Here is a 20,289-nt window from a genome sequence, read left to right on the forward strand (position 1 = left end):
GTGGTTCAAGAAGGCAATGAATGATGGGCAATACATGCTAGCCCAGCCACTGACATCCAAGTCACATGAGTGAGTATATGCGAAGGCAGGAGAGAGAGTGGCGTTTTTCGGATTGGAGGCTTGTTACCAATGGTATTCCACAGGGATCGGTGCTGGGCCCACTTTGCTCTGTCATTGATATAAATTATTTCGATCAGAATATGAAAAGCATGGTTAGTAAGTTTGCAGATGACATTAAAATTGATGATGTAGTGGACAGTGAAGAAGGATACCTAAGATTACAAAGAGATCTTGATCAATTGGGTCACTGGACTGAGGAGTGGCAGATGGAGTTTAATTTGGATAAATATGAGGAATTGCATTTTGGTAAAACATACAAGGATAGGACTTCCTCAATAAAGGCAGGGCTTTGAATAGTGTTGTAGAACACAGAGACCAAGAGGTGCAGGCACATAGTTCTGTGAAGTTTGCATCATATGCAGACAGGGTGATTAAGAAGGCATTTAGCACACTTGCCTTCATGGTTCAGACCTTTGAGGAGAGGAGTTGGGAAATGATGTTGAGGTTGTACAAGACAGGTGAGGCCTTTTCCGGGGTAAAGTGTATAGTTCCGGTTGCCCTGTTATGGGAAGGATTTTACTAAGCTGGAGAAGGTTCAGAAAAGATTTACGAAAATGTTGCCGGATGTGAGGGTTTGAGTTATAAGGAGAGGCTGGATAGGCTGGGACATTTTTCACTGCAGCATGGGAGGTTTACAAAATCGTGAAAGGTATAGTTAAGGTGAATGGCAGGTGTCTTTTCTCTCAGGTGGGGATTTCAACACTAGGGGACATATTATTAAGGTGAGAGGGAACAGATTTAAAAGAGACATGAGGGGCAATCTTTTTACCCAGAGAATGGTTCGCATGTGGAACGAACTTCCAGAGGAAGTGTGGAAGTGGACCCAGTTACAATGTTTAAAAGACATTTGAATAAGTACATGAATAAAGATGGTTTGAGGGATATGGGCCATGTGCAGGCAAGTGGGACTAGTTTAGTTTGGGATTATGGTCAGCATGGACTGGTTGGACCGAAGGATCGGTTTCCATGCTGTTTCACTCCATAACTATGATCATATGACTCATTCCCCCATCCCCAACTCCTTTGAGATAAGTCTCAAGGGACCTTTAACATTCATCAGAGAGAATAGACACCTTTGATTTGCTGTATGAAGGTGAAAGACCATATGTTCCAAAAGTGCAGAGCTCCCTCATTAATTCACTAGAATCTCAGCCCTGGAATTTTGGGCTCCAGTGTGAAGTGGGACTTGCATATGCAATCTCCATACTCAAAGAATCCCCTCTGAGGAACGTTTACATAGAAGATAGGAGCAGGAGGAGGCCATTCGGCTTTTCAAGCCTGCTCTGTCATTCATCGTGATCATGGTTGATTGTCCAACTCAATACCTAATTCTGCTTTCTCCGCATAACCTTTGATTCCCATTCACCCCAAGTGCTATATCTATCTACCTCTTGAATATATTATGTTTTGGCACTAACTACTTCCTGCAGTAATGAATTCCTCAGGTTCACCCACTCTTTGGGTAAAGAATTATTTTAAAAATTAGATTCCCTCCAGTGTGGAAACAGGCCCTTCGGCCCAAAAGTCCACACAGATCCTCTGAAGAGTAACCCACTCAGACCCCTATGTTTACCCCTGACTTAATACTCTGGACAATTTAGCATGGTCAACTCACTTGACCTGTACATCTTTGGTTTGTGCAAGGAAACCCACATTGACCCAGGGAGAATATACAAACTCCACACAGACAGTCACCTGAGGCAGGAATTGGGGGTAACAAGCAACTGTCATTACAGCGACTGGATATTTGGGTCAGGCTAACTTTTGAAAGCAAGAACAGAAATCGCTGGAGAAACACAGCAGGTTCGGCAGCATCCTTGAAGAGAGAAAGCAGCGTTAACGTTTCGGGTCTTTCCCTCAGAGCTTCAGGCTATTTTTCAGTGGCCCTGTGAAGCTGGCTTATGCAGACACCTAGTCTATGCTCATGCCAAAAGCTCTCCATGGGAAGAATAGGCCTCTGCAATTCAGGCTGTTCGAGGATGGAAGCTAACGACTTATGCGAGAAAGCTATTTGAAAAAGGTCAAGTGCAATCTTAGAGTTGGTTTGAGGGATCAATCTTTGACCCTCAAGCCCATTCTATACAGGCCTAGACGAGCAATGCTGCTTTCCCATCATCCATCCTTACCAAATTGGTAAACCATCCACAGGAACTATAGACAAGTGATAGTGGTAGGCAAGTTGTTGGAGGGAATCCTGAAGGACAGGATTTACATGTATTTGGAAAGGCAAGGACTGATGGCTTTCTGTGTGGGAAATCATGTCTCATAAACTTGATTGAGTTTTTGAAGAAGTAACAAAGAGGATTGATGAGGGCAGAGTGGTAGATGTGATCTATATGGACTTCAGTAAGGTGTTCAACAAGGTTCCCCTTGGGAGACTGGTTAGCAAGGCTAGATCTCATGGAATACAGGGAGAACTAGCCATTTGGATATAGAACTGGCTCAAAGGTAGAAGACAGAGGGTGGTGGTGGAGGGTTGTTTTTCAGACTGGAGGCCTGTGACCAGTGGAGTGCCACAAGGATTGGTGCTGGGCCCTCTACTTTTCATCATTTACATAAATGATTTGGATGCGAGCATAAAAGATACAGTTAGTAAGTTTGCAGATGACGCCAAAATTGGAGGTGTAGTGGACAGCGAAGAGGGTTACCTCAGATTACAACAGGATCTGGACCAGATGGGCCAATGGGCTGAGAAGTGGCAGATGGAGTTTAATTCTGATAAATGGGAGGAGCTGCATTTTGGGAAAGCAAATCTTAGCAGGACTTACACACTTAATGGTAAGGTCCTAGGGTTTGTTGCTGAACAAAGAGATCTTGGAGTGCAAGTTCATAAGTACTTGAAAGTGGAGTCACAGGTAGATAGGATAGTGAAGAAGACGTTTGGTATGCTTTCCTTTATTGGACAGATTGTTGAGTACAGGAGTTGGGAGCTCATGTTGTGGCTGTACAGGACATTGGTTAGGCCACTGTTGGATATTGCGTGCAATTCTGGTCTCCTTCCTATCAGAAAGATGTTGTGAAAGTTGAAAGGGTTCAGAAAAGATTTACAAGGATGTTGCCAGGGTTGGAGCATTTGATCTATGGGGAGAGGCTGAACAGGCTGGGGCTGTTTTTCCTGGAGCGTCGGAGGCTGAGGAGTGACCTTATAGAGGTTTACAAAATTATGAGGGGCATGGTAGGGTAAATAGGCAAAGTCTTTTCCCTGTGGTCAGGGAGTCCAGAACTAGAGGGCATAGGTTTAGGGTGAGAGGGGAAAGATATAAAAGAGACTTACAGGGCAACCTTTTCACACAGAGGGTGGTACATGTATGGAATGAACCGTCAGAGGAAGTGATGAAGGCTGGTACAATTGCAACATTTAAGAGGCATTTGGATGGCTATATGAATATGAAGGTTTACAGTGATATGGGCTGGGTGCTGGCAGGTGGGACTAGATTGGATTGGGACATCTGGTTGGCATGGATGGGTTGGACTGAAGGGTCTGATTCCATGCTGTATATCTCTACGACTCTATAACTGTCTGTGACACAGATGAGGACTGGTGGGCAGCTCTCTAAAATAATGCTAAGTAAGCCTGAGGCTGCACACTGACCTAATTACCCCTGCTGGGGGCTAGCCCACCCAAACACGGACCCCAGTTCCGGACTTGTAAGTTGACCAAAACAAGTTCCTTCCTCTGTTTGTGCCCATCTTGCATATCCACAATGTCATTAAAACAGAGGCAGAAGTTCTAATGCCAATGAACTCACATATCTTTGAAGAGATCCTTGTATTCCTCATCTCCTCGACCGCCTTCCACTTCATGATCCAGGTTTTTGATAATTTCGTCTTCAAACTAAAATTCAGAAAGTAAAAATAAGGTCAGGGTTAATGCCAATTCATCGACAACAGTTTTACACCTTCTCGGTCAGCATTGTTAACTGTTGCATATTAAATAGCCACATAATGACAGGGTCTTCTTCCATGCTATGTAGTCAGTAAGTTGGTATTATCAGCCATAGTTCAATGGGTAGATCTCTCAGCTCTGAGTAAAAGGATGCTGAGTTCAACTCCCATTCCAGCGACATGAGTACCAGTTCTCGGTTGTCAAACCTCATTTCCCCACGCACGCAGCACAGCGTGAGGGACTGTAACTCAATGAAACTTAGAAGAGTGAGGGGGGATCTTATAGAAACATCTAAAATTATGATGGGAATAGATAAGATAGAAGTGAAGAGGTTGTTTCCACTGGATGATGAAACTAGAACTAGAGGACATAGCCTCAAAATAACAGGGAGTAGTTTTAGGACTGAATTGAGGAGGAACTTCTTCATCCAAAAAGTTGCGAATCTGTGGAATTCCCTGCCCAGTAAAGCAGTTGAGGCTACCTCGTAGAATATTTTTAAGCAAAAGCTAAGACTGATTTTTGGACAGTAAAGGAATTAAGGGTTATGGTGAGCGGGTGGGTAAGGAGAGCTGAGTCCACAAAGAGATCAGCCATGAACTTATTGAATGGCAGAGCGGGCTTGGTGGGCCAGACGGCCTACTCCTGCTCCTAGTTCTTATGTTATTATGAATATTGCACTGTTGCATACATTACATTCCCACAGTATTAATAGGAGGAATGTTTTCTCGGATGTCCTGACCAACATTCCTCAATCAACATGACAGAGGTGGAGATTATCTAGTCTTTATCACATTGCTGGGACTATGTTCTGGAGAAATCAACTGCTGCATTCTTACCTTCAAGAGTGATTACGTTGGAAAGTACTTTTACCTAACCAAAACACTTTGGCACAACCTGCGATCATCCCGGGTCCTGAGAGACTAAATTATTTCCTTCAGTCCTGTTTTCCACTTCATAATTGCTACCACTGCTCTAGTTCTCCCTCTGCCCCTCCACCTCATTCCCTTTCACCACCTTCATTTCCTCAGTCTCCTGCCTGATGCTGGGTAGAGATTATAGTGGGAGGAGCCCAAGGTAACAGCTTCATTTGTTCCACAGTTAAACAGAGCTTTGCGTGAGTTTATAATGAACAAATCCATTGCCTGCATGGGGATCAACCCTCTTCCAAAATGGAGCCTGGTCATCAAGGCAGCAAAATTGCCAACTTGCCCTGTTTTGCCCCCAGTGTGGGATATACCAATCTCACAAAATTCTGAGGGTTTCTAACAGATTAGATATTTGGAAGATATTTCCACTAGTGTCAGAATCTTAAAGTAGGGGACACGGTTACAGAATAAGGGAACACTCATAACACTGAGATATGGAAGAATTTGCCTTCTCAGCATAGTGAGCATTGGCTACCCCAGATACTAGATCACTCAAAGTATTTCAATAATAGGTAGGTAAAATTGTGAGATATCTACGAGTTGTGAGGAACTGATGTGAAAGTGGAGTTGAGTCCTGGGGCATATCGGCCATCTTATGGAGTAGGAGAGCAGGCTTGGGAGGCCGAATGGCCTACTGCCTTATGTTCAATGTGGGTGGACAAGGAAGTCACTGGAAATGAACCCTGATCATTCCAATCTCTGGCTGGGAAATCTTAGCTGCCATACTTTATATTCATGTCATGCTTTCAAGGGAACTCACTTTATCTCTGTATGGCTGACAAGGTGATAGCTCCCCCACTTCAGAGCATCAGAGGGGGGTTGTCCCAAAGTTTGCTGCAGTTCTCTGCTGGTCTCCAAGAGATTTCATCAACCAAGGGCCCTTTCCAACCCAAGATAATTAGGGCATGTAAAAACACATGGGTTCCAGAAATTATATTTGCAAATGTAAATCAATAATGAGCGAGGCCAATTAACATTTAAATGAAGCAGCCATGAGCTCCTTCAGACGTGCCTGTGATATTTATTCCTGTAATTGGTCACCTAAATGGTACTAAGACATGAAGACTTTTGCAGATCTACCCAGATGCAGCTGAGGTAATAGCTGTAATTTCTCTTAATAGGCCTGCTAATTAAATCCTTTAGTGCTTGTCAGTCTTCCTGTAGTGTTTGATTTCTCTGTTTTCCCATGAATACACACAAGGTATGATTTGCTAAATTAAGGGCTTGTCAGGGTTATATCTAAGCTAAAGCAGCAGACAATTAGCAACTTTGAGGGATGATGCAGAGGATTTAAAAGATTGTCATTTCACCTCTTGACACAACTGTGATTAAAAACTGTCAGCTCGAGGAAATAAATATACATACATTGCCATCTCTCATCGTGTCTGGGTCTTGAGTGCAGTTTTGGCACAAGGTATTTTCACCATTTAAAATTTCACAATTTATATATTGTATAATCTCTGGGCATTGCTCGTAAAACCAGCATTTATTGCCTAATCTCCTTGAGGAAATGGTGGTTAGTGGCCTTCTTGAACTGCTTCAGTCCTTGTGGTGTAGAGACACCCCCTTCTGTTAGAAAATAGGAGCAAGAGTAGGCCATTCAGCCCTTTGAGTCTGCTCCACAATTCAGTATGATCATGGTTGTTCGTTCAACTCAGTATCCTGTTCACACTTTCTCTCCATACCCTTTAGCCTGAAGGACCACATCTAACACCTCATTGAAAACATTCACAATGTTTTGGCCTCAACTGCTGTCTGTACTACAGAATTCCATGGGGTTATCAGTCTCTGGGTGAAGATATTTCTCCTCATCTCAGTCCTAAATGGACAACTCATATCCTGAGACTGTGACCCCAGTCCAGGACTTCCCGATCATCAGGAAGTTCCTTCCTGTGTTTACCATGTCTAAGATATATGTTATTGAAGATAATCACTGTTAACTTACATCTGGAAGTTGACTCCTTTGACCATGTATGGAACAAGGCAGCTAAGATATCCAGAGTTGAGAAACCCAATGATACCCAGGCAGTGCCTGGAACTGTCCACAAGTCCAAACCAACCCTTCGAAAAATAACCCACCCAGACCCATTCTCCTACCCTATATTTGCCCCTGACTAATGCACTTAACCTAGGCATCCCTGAACACTATGGGCAATTTAGCGTGGCCAATTCACCTGACCTGCACATCTTTGGATTGTGAGAGGAAACCGGAGCACCCGGAGGAATCCCGTGCAGACACAGGGAGAATGTGCAACTCAGACAGTCGCCTGAGGTGGGAATTGAACCTGGGTCCTTAGCACTGTGACACAGCTGTGCTAACCATTGAGCCACCGAATTTGTCTTGCTATGTCATCATCTCTGATTTTTCACGGTTGTAATGAGCTACAGGAAGGATGGTGTGAAACTTGAAAGTGTGCAGAAAAGCTTTACAAGGACATTTCCAGGGTTGGAGGATTTCAGATTTAGGAAGAGGATGAATAGGCTGAGGTTGTTTTCCCTGGAGTGTTGGAAGCTAAGGGGTGACCTTGTAGAGGTTTATAAAATCACGAGGAGCATGGACAGGGCAAATAGACAAGGTCTTTTCCCCAGGAGAAGGGAGTCCAAACTTAGAAGCCATTGGTTAAGGTGAGAGGGGAAAGATATAAAAGAGACTTAAGGGTTAACTTTTTTGTACAGAGGATGGTGCATCTATGGAATGAGCTGCTAAGGCTGGTACAACAGTTAAAAGGCATCTGGATGGATATACAAATAGGAAGGGTTGAGGGGAATATGGGGCAAATGGAACGAGGTTAATTTAGAATATCTGATCCTAAATAGACAAGCTGAAATGAAGAGTTTGTTTCCATGCTGCACATCTCTATGACTTTATGAACTGCATTTCATTCTCTACAAAGGATGTTGTGAAACTTGAAAGGGTTCAGAAAAGATTTACAAGGATGTTACCACAATTGGAGGATTTGAGATAGGCTGGGGCTGTGTTCTCTGGAGTATCGGAGGCTGAGGGGTGACCTTATAGAGGTTTATAAAATCATGAGGAGCATGGATAGGGAAAATAGACAATCTTTTCCCTAGGGTGGGGGAGTCCAGAACTGGGGGGCATAAGTTTAGGATGAGAGGGGTTTAAACGGCAACTTTTTCACGCAGTGGGTGGTTCATGCATGGAATGAGCTGCCAGAGGAAGTGGTGGAGGCTAGTACAATTACAGCATGAAAAGGTACCTAGATGGGTATACGAATAGGAAGGGTTTAGAGGGATATGGGCCAATTGCTGGCAAGTGGGACTAGATTAGGCTAGTATATCTGGTCAGCATGGACGAGTTTAATTGAAGGGTCTGTTTCCAGTCTCTCTGGCTCTATGACTCATGACCTGAAAGTGTTATTCAACTCCCAGTTGTGGGTTGTGCTTTGGGTCGGCCTTCCACTTCTGCTCAGGTGGCCGTGTGGAGTTTGCACATTCTCCCAGCACCTGCGTGGGTTTCCTCCAGGTGCTCCGGTTTCCTCCCACAGTTCAAAGGTATGCAGATCAGGTTGATTGGCCATTCTACATTTCCCCTTAGTGTCCAGGGATACAGGTTAGGTGGGTTATCCATGGTAAAAACGCCATGCTGGGTTATGGGGATGGGTCGAGTGGGGGCGGGAGGGCAATGCTCTTCAGAGGCTTGGTGCAGACATGATGGGCTGAATGGCCCCTTTTTGCACTGTAGAGATTCTATGATTTTCTGGTACTTGCACAGTGGCTTAAGAGAACACGTGTTCCTTATTATTCCTTATTATAATTCCTTATTATAGATTGTCTTTGAGACTAGTTGAAGAACATGAGGAACGAGCTATGAACAGATCCCATACAACACCTCTCGGCTCAACATGATTACATTGGGAGCCTGGAGACCTTAAAGAAAACTAGTTAATGATTTAATACTCCAGTTCAAACCTTTCATCATTGCCACAGATTCCTGCTCAAACAACATTAAGAGAAGACAAACGCACTTAAGAAAAATGAAAGAATACAAATTTTTTTTTAACAATGACAATTTCTGCATAGGTCGTAGTTTTAGGCTATGAGCTAGCAGGGTTAAAGGGGATCAAACCCACTTCTCTCCCACTTCTCTCAAAGAGTCGTGAATGTGTAGAATTGTCTACCTTAGAATCCGGTGGTTATGGGAATTTTGAGGAAATTGAGTAAAGAAGACGGACAGATTTTCAATTTGTTATGAGATTTAGAGAGGCGCAGAATAGTGGAATTGAGACTGAGCTGAGATCAGGCAGGATCATATTAAATGGGGGAGCAGGCCTGAGGGGCTGAATTGCCTTCTTTTGTTGTTTCTTTATGTTCTTATAGAACACAATTCTTGTATGGAAAGTTTGAGATGTCTGTGCGCAATGTAGGACTCAGCATTGACAAGCATAAAATAAAATCAGAAAGTGCGCGCGAATCACAGAATTGGTACGGTGTACAAGGAAGCCATTCAGCCCACCATGCCTGCACCCAGTTCTATTCCCTTGTACAAATCTTCTGCCATTTCCCCAGAGCCTGCAGACCGTTGCTATCCAAATAATCATCCAATACTGTCTTGAATTCCTCTTGAACCTGTGTCCGCCACAGAGTCGTAGAATCCTAAAAGTTGTACAGCACAGGGAAATACCCTACAGTCCAACTTGTCTAGGCCAACCAGACACCCTAGATTAATTAAGTCTCATTTGCCAGCACTAGGCCCATTCCCTTCTAAACCTTTCCTATCCATGTAACCATCCAGATGCCTTTTAAATGTGGTAATTGTACCAGCCTCTACCACTTCCTTTGGCAGCTCATGCCATACACGCACCACCCTTTGGACCCTTTTAAATCTTTCCCTTCTCACCTTGAACCCTATTTCCAGGCAGTAGATTCCAGACCCGAATGACTCACTGTGTGAAAAAGCTTTTTCTCACATCAACCTTACTTCGTTTTCACGTTTCTTTAAATCAACGCCCTCTCATTCTTTTTTATTTTATGAGCAGGAACAGCTTCTTCCCTGATGCTGCCCACTCACAATTTTGAAACCTTGATCAAATCTCCTCTCAGCCACCTTCTCTCAAAGGGGAGCAGTGCTTGCTTCTTTAATCTATCCTCATCACGGAAGTTTCTCATTCCTTCAACAGTTCTTGTAAATTAGTTCTGTACTTTCTCCCATTTGCTTCCATCCTGGTGCTTGGTACTCTGGCTGAGGTCTAACCAGAATCTTGTACAAATTCAACATCACCTTCCTACTCTTGTGCTCTATACTCGCACGTGGAGTGACAAACTCAACAGGTCTCACAGCACCTTGTGGAGAGTGAAACAGAGTCAAAATTTCGAGACTATGGTCTTTCTCCAGAGTTTAGTGGGCGGCACGGTGGCACAGCAGTTAGCACTGCTGCCTCACAGCGCCAGAGACCCGGGTTCAATTCCCGCCTCAGGCGACTGACTGTGTGGAGTTTGCACGTTCTCCCCGTGTCTGCGTGGGTTTCCTCCGGGTGCTCTGGTTTCCTCCCTCAGTCCAAAGATGTGCGGGTCAGGTGAATTGGCCATGCTAAATTGCCTGTCGTGTTAGGTAAGGAGTAAATGTAGGGGTATGGGTGGGTTGCGCTTCAGCGGGTCGGTGTGGACTTGTTGGGCCGAAGGACCTGTTTCCACACTGTAAGTAATCTAATCTAATCTATTTTGTGTGTAATTTGCAACTTGTTATTTGTAAACGGCTACAAAAGTTATTAATTTGCTGTGAACTAACTTACATTTCTCCCTCATCAGATGTGGTTTGTTTAGAACATGTTGCTATCATATCACAGAGATTCCTGTCGCTGCAGAATCACCACCAATCACACTGGCCAATAGGCATGAACTATCAGGTGGGATAGCACATTCCATAGAATCCCCACAATTTGGGGACAGGCCATTCAGCCCATCAGGTCCACACCAACCCTCCAAACAGCATTACACCCAAACCCACACCCTATAACCCTGCATTCCCCATGGCTAATCCACTTAACTTGCACTTCTTTGGACTGTAGGAGGAAACCAGAGCACCTGGAAGAGATTCATGCAGACACAAGGAGAAGGTACGTAGTCCACACGGCCATCCAGAGACTGAGATTGAACCTGGGCCTCTAGCACTGTGAGGCAACAGTGCTAACCACTATGCCACCATGTTGCCCACTTTATGTACAGTATGTTTCTGTGCTGTATCACTCTATAACAGCAATGCACTTCCAAATCAGGGTGGTATTTGAATGAAGGTGCAGTTTCAAGTTCACTTCAATCATCCTGGGACCAGTGTCCTGGCAAATCATTTAACTTGGGTTGTAGAGAGAGCTTTAAACTAATTAGAGGGTGAGGGTTTGGGAGAGGATAGGGTAAATAAAGAAGGTCTTTTCCCTGCATTGGGGAGTCCAGAACTAGAGGGCACAGGTTTAGAATGAGATGGGAAGGATTTAAAAGGGACCTTAAGGGAATTTTTTTCAAATAGAAGGTGGTACGTGTATGGAATGAGCTGCCAGAGGAAATGGTGGAGGCTGTTTTCATTACAACATTTAAAAGGCATCTGGATGGGTACGTGAATTGGGATGCCATGCATAACCTTAGAAACTTCTATGAGGGCACCCTTCAACCTCCTGCGTTCCGGTGAAAACAAACCCAGTCTATCCAACCTTTCTTCCAAGCTAAAATCCCCCACACTAGGCAATATCCTGGTAAACATTTTCTGTATTCTCTTCAAAGCATCCACATCCTTTTGGGAGAGTGGTGACCAGAACTGTGCTTTGTACTGTGGGTTGAATGGACAGGCTGTATTGAATTTGTATTGAATCAATTACATGGACCTGAATTTCATGTTTCTATATTTCTTCTGATAGCATGATTAAGCTTTGCACTGTATTCTTTTTTTGCTGGATTTATATCACATTCCTTTTGTTATAAGATGTGGTGTTCCATTGATTGCATCTATTTTACTGCTGCATCCACTTGATATGCTGTTTTTAATGTGTTGTTTGCCTGAAGCTCCAAATCCTTTTGGTATGCAAACATCACCCTGTTTTCCCTCGGGGAAACAGCAGTGCACTTGCATTTGTACTGAAAATGCTTGAAAGGAAATGGACTTGGAGTCTGAAACAAAAACAGAAATTTGCTCGGAAAACCCGGCAGGTCTGGCAGCATCGGCGGAGACAAAGCAGAGTCCAGTGAGCCTCCTTCAGAGCTCACTGGACCCGAAACGCTACTCTGCTTTCTCTCCACAGATGCTGCCAGGCCTGCTGAGGTTTTTCCAGCAATTGTGGTTTTTGTTTGTGAACTTGGAGTTTTGTTCGGTGGAGCAACAAAGCTGCCATTCCAATCAGGCCAGAAACCATTGGATCACTGGACTGTGCTTGAGAACCAAGTCATTCAACTTCTCGTATTGACTACCAATGCATCCCATGTGCCACTTCTCTTGTCTGCGCCCATCATGTTTGGTGCTCAGTTTAAATATATCGAGATGGTTTCAAGCCTGTTCTTTTGACCCATATCTCCTCGCTCCTGAAGTTTTGATGACCTTACATCATTTCGGCGAGATCCAACAATCAGACTTTTTGCAGGGCTTTGTGTAATGTAGTCTGTTCCTGCTTTCACTCCTGAATGAACTAACTCCAATTTACAGATCATGTTTTAGGTTAGAATCCCTCCAGTTTGGAACCAGGCCATTTGGCTCATCAAGTCCACACCGACCCTCTGAACAGTAACCCACCCAGACCCATTCCCCCTATCCTAGATTTGCCCCTGACTGATGCACCTAACACTGTGGGCAATTTAGCATGGCCAATTCACTGAACCTGCACATCTTTGGACTCTGAGAGGAAACCAGAGCACCTGAAGGAAGCCCACGCAGACACGGGGAGAATGTGCAAACTCCATATAGTTGTCCGAGGCATGGATTGTACCTGGGTCCCTGACACTGTGAGGCGTGCAGTGCTAACCACTGAGCCACCGTGCTGCCCTGTTTCACATGTCTCACCTACTCCCACACAATGTAACAGAACAGATTCTGATTGTACCCCTTTCCTTCTAATGGCCACTGTATTAGATCACCCCTCAAACCGCTAAATTTAAGGGAACACATCAAAAGGAATACCAGCCAAGACATTGGGAAAAGCCTATCAGAAGTCACTGAGCAGAGAATGCCTTTGTTTCCAATCGAGTGAGGGAAACTATTGTGTATTACAATGAGATTACATTCCATAATGTATATGTTCTCTGAGATATTAATTTAATTCTCCCGCAATTCAGAGGTGACCTATAATTTGCTCAGTGTTATTACTTTTATAAATAGTTTTCTTTCTCGACCCCGAACATTCATTGGAATAGTGGATCAGATATGATTGAAATTTGCGAAACAATTCAATATACTTTATACCTACCTAGTTTGCTAAATATGCAGTCTTATAGCCATTTGTTGGCAATGTTTACATATTCTTATAGACACAATGAGAGCGCAATTTTAACCTTATCTGCCAAACGGGTAACTGGTGCAAGGGACAGGGTGCCATTGTTGAACTCCATTGACGTAAATGCCAGGTAAACCTGGGCAGCTTTTAAAATGGACAATAGCTGAACTGATCCCATGGGACTCTAATAGAATTAGATTAGCCACACAGTCACAATTTATCCAGTATTGAAATGAGTACTAATGCATCTCGCATTTCTCAGGTTGCACTTTCACTCATAATGGCAAGGTGCTCTGTGCCATGCATAATACTAAACCTCAGTGTGTCTTTTAAATGGTCTTGCTGTGCCTCCGAGGATCAGTTGGAGCTTCAATGCTGTAAATGGCTGGTGTTTGCAGGTGCCTTCATACTTGTGCATTGCTGACCTTATATTTGGTAAGGTTTTATATTCAGTGTGAGGGAAAACCTTACCTGCACTAGCCAGAGGCCACACAAGTATGTTTGTTCAAAGTGGGAATTTTCAGTTCATGGGATGTTGCAAAAAGTATCCCATTAATACCTATTAATCAAGAGCATGAATGAAGAGGCAGCCATGGTGAGGTTGTAAGCACTAGCGGTATTGGCGAGAGCAGGCCCTACGCGGCATTGAGGATGAGGATGGGCCCCGAGCCCAGACAGCGGCAAGGCTGGGTAAATACTGAAGGAGGAAGGGCCTGGGCCGGTGGCTGCAGCATCACCAGGACTAGGCAGAAGCAGCTCCCCTCTGGCCTGAGGATCAGGCCGCAGGTTTAATCACCCGGTTCAGACTCGCAGGCCAAGCTGAGGCTCCGGGTCTACGGCTAGGCCCAGGCGCCTGACGGCGGTGGCTGTGATGAGGGTGAACTTAGTCCCAGCAGCACCGGCGGTGGCTGAATTGATGAGGTCGGCCCAACACGAACACACTGCAGTGGTGTTGGTGAAGATGAGATGGTGCCGGAGAGCAGTGACTCTTTGTTCCTCTGGTGATGAAGCCTGGTTGAAGCCGTGTCAGTGGTTTAGCAGCAGGGACTTGAGGCATCAGACTGGAGGAGCCCAGATCCAGTCTCATGGCTGAGCTAGATGCAAAAGCTGAAAAGACCACCTAACTCCATTGAGATAAGAGTAGAGTCATAGAGATGGACAGCACAGAAACAGATCCAATTGTTCCATGCCAACCAGATATCCTAAATTAATCTAGTTCCGTTTGCTAGCATTTGGCCCATATCCCTCTAAACCTTTCCTATTCATATACCCACCCAAATATCTGTTAAATGTTGTCAGAGTACCAGCCTCCACCACTTCCTCTGGTAGCTCATTCCCTACACACACCACCTTCTGTGTGAAAATGTTGCTCCTTAGGTCCCTTTTTAAATCATTCCCAACTCACCTGAAACTATGTCCTCTAGTTTTGGATTCTGCCTTGACTGTTTCATTTCCCGGCCTTTATTTTCTATGTTTTAAGGAGAGTGGTGGCACTAAACAACACTTTTCACTGTATTGTACTAAATACACGTGATAATAAATAAATCAAATCAAATCACAATCAGGCGGTAAAAAAACACCAATCTTTCTCCTTTCCAACAAACTTTTAAGAATTAATATAGAAGCATCAGAACAGCAGGAGACTATTCAGGTCCTTGAGCTTGATCTGCCACTCAACAAGATTGTGGCTAATCTATATCTTAATTCTATTTATCTGCCTTTTCCTGATACCATTAATACCCTCTTCTTAAAATAATCAACTAATCTCAGTTTGACACTTGCAATTGCCCCTAGTCTCAAAAGTTTTTAATGGGAGAGTTCCAGATTACAACTACCTTTTCTGGACATCACCCTCTGAACGGTTTGGCGGCACAGTGGCACAGTGGTTAGCACTGCTGCCTCACAGCGCCTGACACCCGGGTTCAATTCCCGACTCAGGCGACTGACTGTGTGGAGTTTGCACGTTCTCCCTGTGTCTGCGTGGGTTTCCTCTGGGTGCTCCGGTTTCCTCCCACAGTCCAAAGGTGTGCGGGTCAGGTGAATTGGCCATGCTAAATTGCCCGTAGTGTTAGGTAAGGGGTAAATGAAGGGGTATGGGTGGGTTGCGCTTGGGCAGTTCGGTGTGGACTTGTTGGGCCGAAGGGCCTGTTTCCACACTGTAAGTAATCTAATCTAATCTAATTTCAAGGCTGTGCCTGTTTTTTCTGTCCTCCCCCACAATGCAGAGTAAAAAACAAATCAGGAGGTTTCCTCCTTATGGTTTTCCCAAGAAAGCCTTTATTCACAGCAGGAGTAAACATCAATGGGGGTGAAATAGCACATTGATTAGGCCACTTTTGGAATACTGCGTTCAACTCTGGTCTCTCGGCTATAGGAAAGAAAGGGTACAAAAAATGATGTACAAGGATGTTGCCGGGGTTGGAGGGTTTGAACTATCGGGAGAAGTTGAATAGGCTGGGGCTGTTTTCCCTGGAGTGTTGGAGGCTGAAGGGTGACCTTATAGAGGTTTCTAAAATTGTGAGGGGCATGGATAGGGTAAATAGACAAAGTCTTTTCCCCAGGGTAGGGGAGTCCAAAACTAAAGGGTTTAGGGTGAGGGGGAAAGATTTAAAATGGGCCTAAAGGGCAACTTTTTTATGCAGAGGGTGGTACGTGAATGTAATGAGCTGCCAGAGGATGTGGTGGAGGCTGGTACAATTGCAAAATTTAAAAGGCATCTGGATGGGTATATGAATAGGAAGGGTTTGGAGGGATATGGGCCGGGTACCGGCACGTGGGACTAGATTGGGTTGGGATATCTGGTCAGCATGGACGGGTTGGACTGAAGGGTCTGCTTCCATGCTGCACATAGGACAATTACAACATTTAAAATCCATAGATGTATGGATACAAAGGGTTTTTACAGGGATATGGGCCAATTGTTGCCAATGGGGACTGGATTTATTTCAGATATCTGGTCGGCATGGGACCGAAGGGTCTATTTCTGTGCTGTACAACTTTAACTCTGATTTTTCACCATAGATGCTGTCAGAACTGCTGAGTTTTCCCAGTAATTTCTGTATTTATCTTGATTTATAAAAAGCAGTTTGTCTGTTTCTCATGCTGTTAGGTGACCAGATTATCAGGAAAACTTCCCTTTCAGACAGGAGTATGAAGGTAAAGAAGTAAAGGCAACACCGAGAGAAAATCCTACACAGAACAAAACATGAGCAAGAGAAACATCAAAGTATGCTTACAGAGCCCAATCTGTTCGAGGCTCAAACCACGCTGTGGTAGATTAACATAGGGATTATTTAGACTTAAAGCAGCTAATGTAAGAGGATCTCGGCAAAAAGGAACTTACTTCACAGGATGTCAGCATCAGATTTATGTGTTGTGTAAAGGGTTAATTACACTTAAATACTCTAACAGTTGCTGAACATGTGTATAAGGAACAGGGTCACAACAATGTCCAATCACATAGAACAGAGACTGATGGCAGAGGGCAATAGTGATGCCTTGTTCTACTATGCATCATAGAATCCCTACAATGTGGAAACAGGCCATTCAGCCCATTGAGTCCACACCGACCCTCTGATGTGCATTCCACACAGACTCACCCTCCTACCCTATAACCCTGCATTTCCCATGGCTAACTATAAGGCCATAAGACACAGGAGAAGTTCGGCCAGTCAGTCCATCGAGTCTGCTCTGCCATTCAATCATGGCTGATAAGTTTCTCAACCCATTCTCCCGCTTTCTCCCCATAACATTTGATCCCCTTGATACTCAACAATCCATCCATTTCAGTCTTAATTACATTCAATGACCTGGCCTTCACAGCTTTCTGTGGCAGTGAATTCAATTGACTCACCACCCTCTGGCTGAGGAAGTTTCTCCTTATCTCCATCTAAAAGGTCTTCCGTTACTCTAAGGCTATGCCCTCAGGTCCTCGTCTCTCCTACAAATGGAAATATTTTCCCAACATCCACTGTGTCCAGGCCATTCAGTATTCTGTATGTTTCAATTAGATTCCCCCTCATCCTTCTAAACTCCATCAAATATAACCTCAAGTTCCTCAAATATTCCTCATATTTTAAGCTTTTCATTCATGGAACCATTACCATTATGGGACTAAAAACTCATCTGAACATGCTCCAGGGCCAATACATCTTTTTTGAGATGTGAGGCTCAAAGCTGTGCACAATACTCCAAATGCGATCTGACCAGAGCCCTGCAGAGCCTCAGAAGTACATCCTGCAAGTTTATCTTGAGAGAATCCTGGACTATAACTCCCAAGTCTCTTTGCACTTCAGATTTCTGAATTTTCTCGCCATTTAGAAAATAGTCCATGCCTCCATTCTTTCAACCAAATCGCATGACCTCACACTTTCCCACATTGTACTCCATCTGCCACTTCTTGGCCCACTCTCTTAACACGTCCAAATTTTTCTGCAAGGCAAAAGTGAGGACTGCAGATGCTGGAAACCAGAGTTTAGATCAGAGTGGTGCTGGAAAAGCACAGCAGGTCAGGCAGCATCCGAGGAGCAGGAAAATCGATGTTTCGGGCAAAAGTCCTTGATCAGGAATTCCTGAAACATCGATTTTCCTGCTCCTTGGATGCTGCCTGACCTGCTGTGCTTTTCCAGATTTTTCTGCAGCCTCCCCGATGCTACCTGTCCCTCTCCCTATCTTTGTATCATCTGCAAAGTTAGCCAGAATGCCCTCAGTTCCTTCATCTAAATCGTTAACCCACCTAGCCTGCACATCCCCGGACACAACGGGGATCCATCTAACCTGCACATCTTTGGACAGTGGGAGTAAACCGGAGTACCTGGAGGAAACTCACGCAGACACGGGGAGAATGTGCAAACTCCACAGTTGCTTGAGGCTGGAATTGAACCCGAGTCCCTGGCGTTGTGAGGCAGCAGTGCTAACCACTGAGCCACCGTGCTGCCCTACCAATCAATGGCTTGCACCAGGCTTACATTTCAGCCCTGGTATGTCTCGGTCTCCAAGAAGCTCCAAACTCCAATAAGATATTCCCACACGGTGGCAAGACCTAGCCCCACAGAAAATGGGGTTATGTGGCAACACAAAAAGTGTGACGAGAAACATCACAGGTGAGGGACGTCATGGTCATCCCAGCAAAGGGGAAAACTGCTGGGATCATCCAGAGACCAATTCAGACAGCACGCCGGGTGATATAAGGAGGCCCTAAACAAAATATCACTTTTCTGGGCTCTGGGGAAGCATGAGGAAAAGGCATTAAGTTCTATTTTACATGATCCCCATAAAGGCACAAAATGAAGTCCACCAATGCGGAGACAGACGTGTCCACACCCACAAAAATAATATTTGTTCTAAAACAGTGGATTGGATAAAAAAGTTTGGGTCCACAAAACACAAGCGAACCACCTATAAAGGAAGCCCTACACAAAATGTCACTTTTCTGTGAGAAGTCACAAGAGGCTGAAAATCAATATTGAAGGACCAACACTAACATCAACAGACATCGTGTGAACTTTAAATTCGACACAGGAGCAGGAGTCAGCGCTGTGTCTGATGGACTTCAATAACTGCTAAATATTTGCCTGCATCTACCAAACTGCAAGATGCAGGAGGGAACAGCAGCAAAGACAATTTCTGACCTCACAACACAAAGGCAATAAAAACTCAGAAGCAATCACATTCACCTACAATATCACTGTGAGATTTTGCAAAGGCATGACAAGTGGTTGTGAGGAAAGAGAACTTTAAAAAGTATAAGCACTCTCTGATCCAGTTGTGCACCTCAATCTTAAATTTTGAAGCACACGTGTTATCCAACCTGGGTATAATGCAAATGCTCTTCCAAGGGTACATTTTACTTCTCTTGGCAGTCAGTGCATTGCATCACTGAGTAGCACTATCGATATTGTGGTCCATTGGTACAGAACATAGAGTAGTTTCATAGAATATCTGCTGAGAAAAGATGTTGAGGAGTTCATTCGGAGAATAGTGGCATGAATAGCAGGATTTGGAACAGAACAAAGGGACATTTAGTTCCCCATGTTAATCCTTCTCATAGTTGAGACTATCTGACTATATTACATTGTGCAGAGCTGATACATTTCGGCCTTTTCTTCCAGCCTGGTTTGGAGTGAATGAGTTGATGAGCATTTCTCTTCTGCCACATTATCTTTTGCCGACCCAGTGTTTGTGAGGAGTAGTTTCTGTTCATTATTGCTGGAATCCCTGAATAAGATTTATTGACTGTCGTGCAGTAGGGAAATGCTTCACGTAATGCAACCTGGGCTGATATATAACTGTGTCACATTGAGAATTGTAATAAAGATAAAGAGGATTATAAAACCACAGCAAAAAGGGACACATTTATACTCCTTAGCATCAAGGCCCTATCCAAAGCATTCTCTCTTTTTTTTCATTCATTCACAGCATGTGAATGGATGTCACTGGCTGGGCCAGTATTTATTGCCTGTGTATAACTGCCCTTGAGCCAAGCACTTTTCTCAGCTACTTCAGAAGGCAGCTAAGAGTCAACTACATTGATGCAGGTCTGGAGTCACATGTAGGACAGATTTCTTACCCTACAGACATTAATGAACCAGATGGTTCATCAATGTTCTTACATCAATTGCTCCATGATCACCGTTTCACGAACGTTTAATGCCAGATTTTTTTTTGATCTCTAATTTCACAATCTGACGTGGTCGGATTTTTTTCCTCAGGGTATTGAATTGAATTGGTTTTATTGTCACATGTACTCAAAAGAGTAAACTAGAAAGGTTACAGAGTGGCTACTTATTGTGCCATCTGAACTACAAGGTACCTAGGTACAGATTCTTCAGTACAACGTCTTAGAAAAATATTAGAAAAATAAAGAAATAAAGCGATCCTGCATTACAGATCGTAGGAATAAATTAGAAAGTACAGTACAGCAGTCCTT

The 20,289-nt window shown here is 44.1% G+C and overlaps 1 protein-coding gene across 2 annotated transcripts in view; it reads right to left on the reverse strand.

Annotated features, from left to right (window-relative positions):
* The window catches only part of LOC132824791 (dedicator of cytokinesis protein 2-like), a 1,235,709-nt gene that overhangs the window by 241,121 nt on the left and 974,299 nt on the right, over positions 1-20,289 (reverse strand). For both annotated transcript variants that reach the window (XM_060839646.1, XM_060839560.1), the window contains exon 34: positions 3,870-3,955. In XM_060839646.1, the coding sequence (XP_060695629.1) occupies positions 3,870-3,955 (86 nt within the window). The remainder of the gene's footprint in view (positions 1-3,869; positions 3,956-20,289) is intronic.

The sequence above is a fragment of the Hemiscyllium ocellatum genome, chromosome 1 (genome assembly GCF_020745735.1).
Source record: "Hemiscyllium ocellatum isolate sHemOce1 chromosome 1, sHemOce1.pat.X.cur, whole genome shotgun sequence".
In the NCBI taxonomy this organism is placed as follows: domain Eukaryota; kingdom Metazoa; phylum Chordata; class Chondrichthyes; order Orectolobiformes; family Hemiscylliidae; genus Hemiscyllium; species Hemiscyllium ocellatum.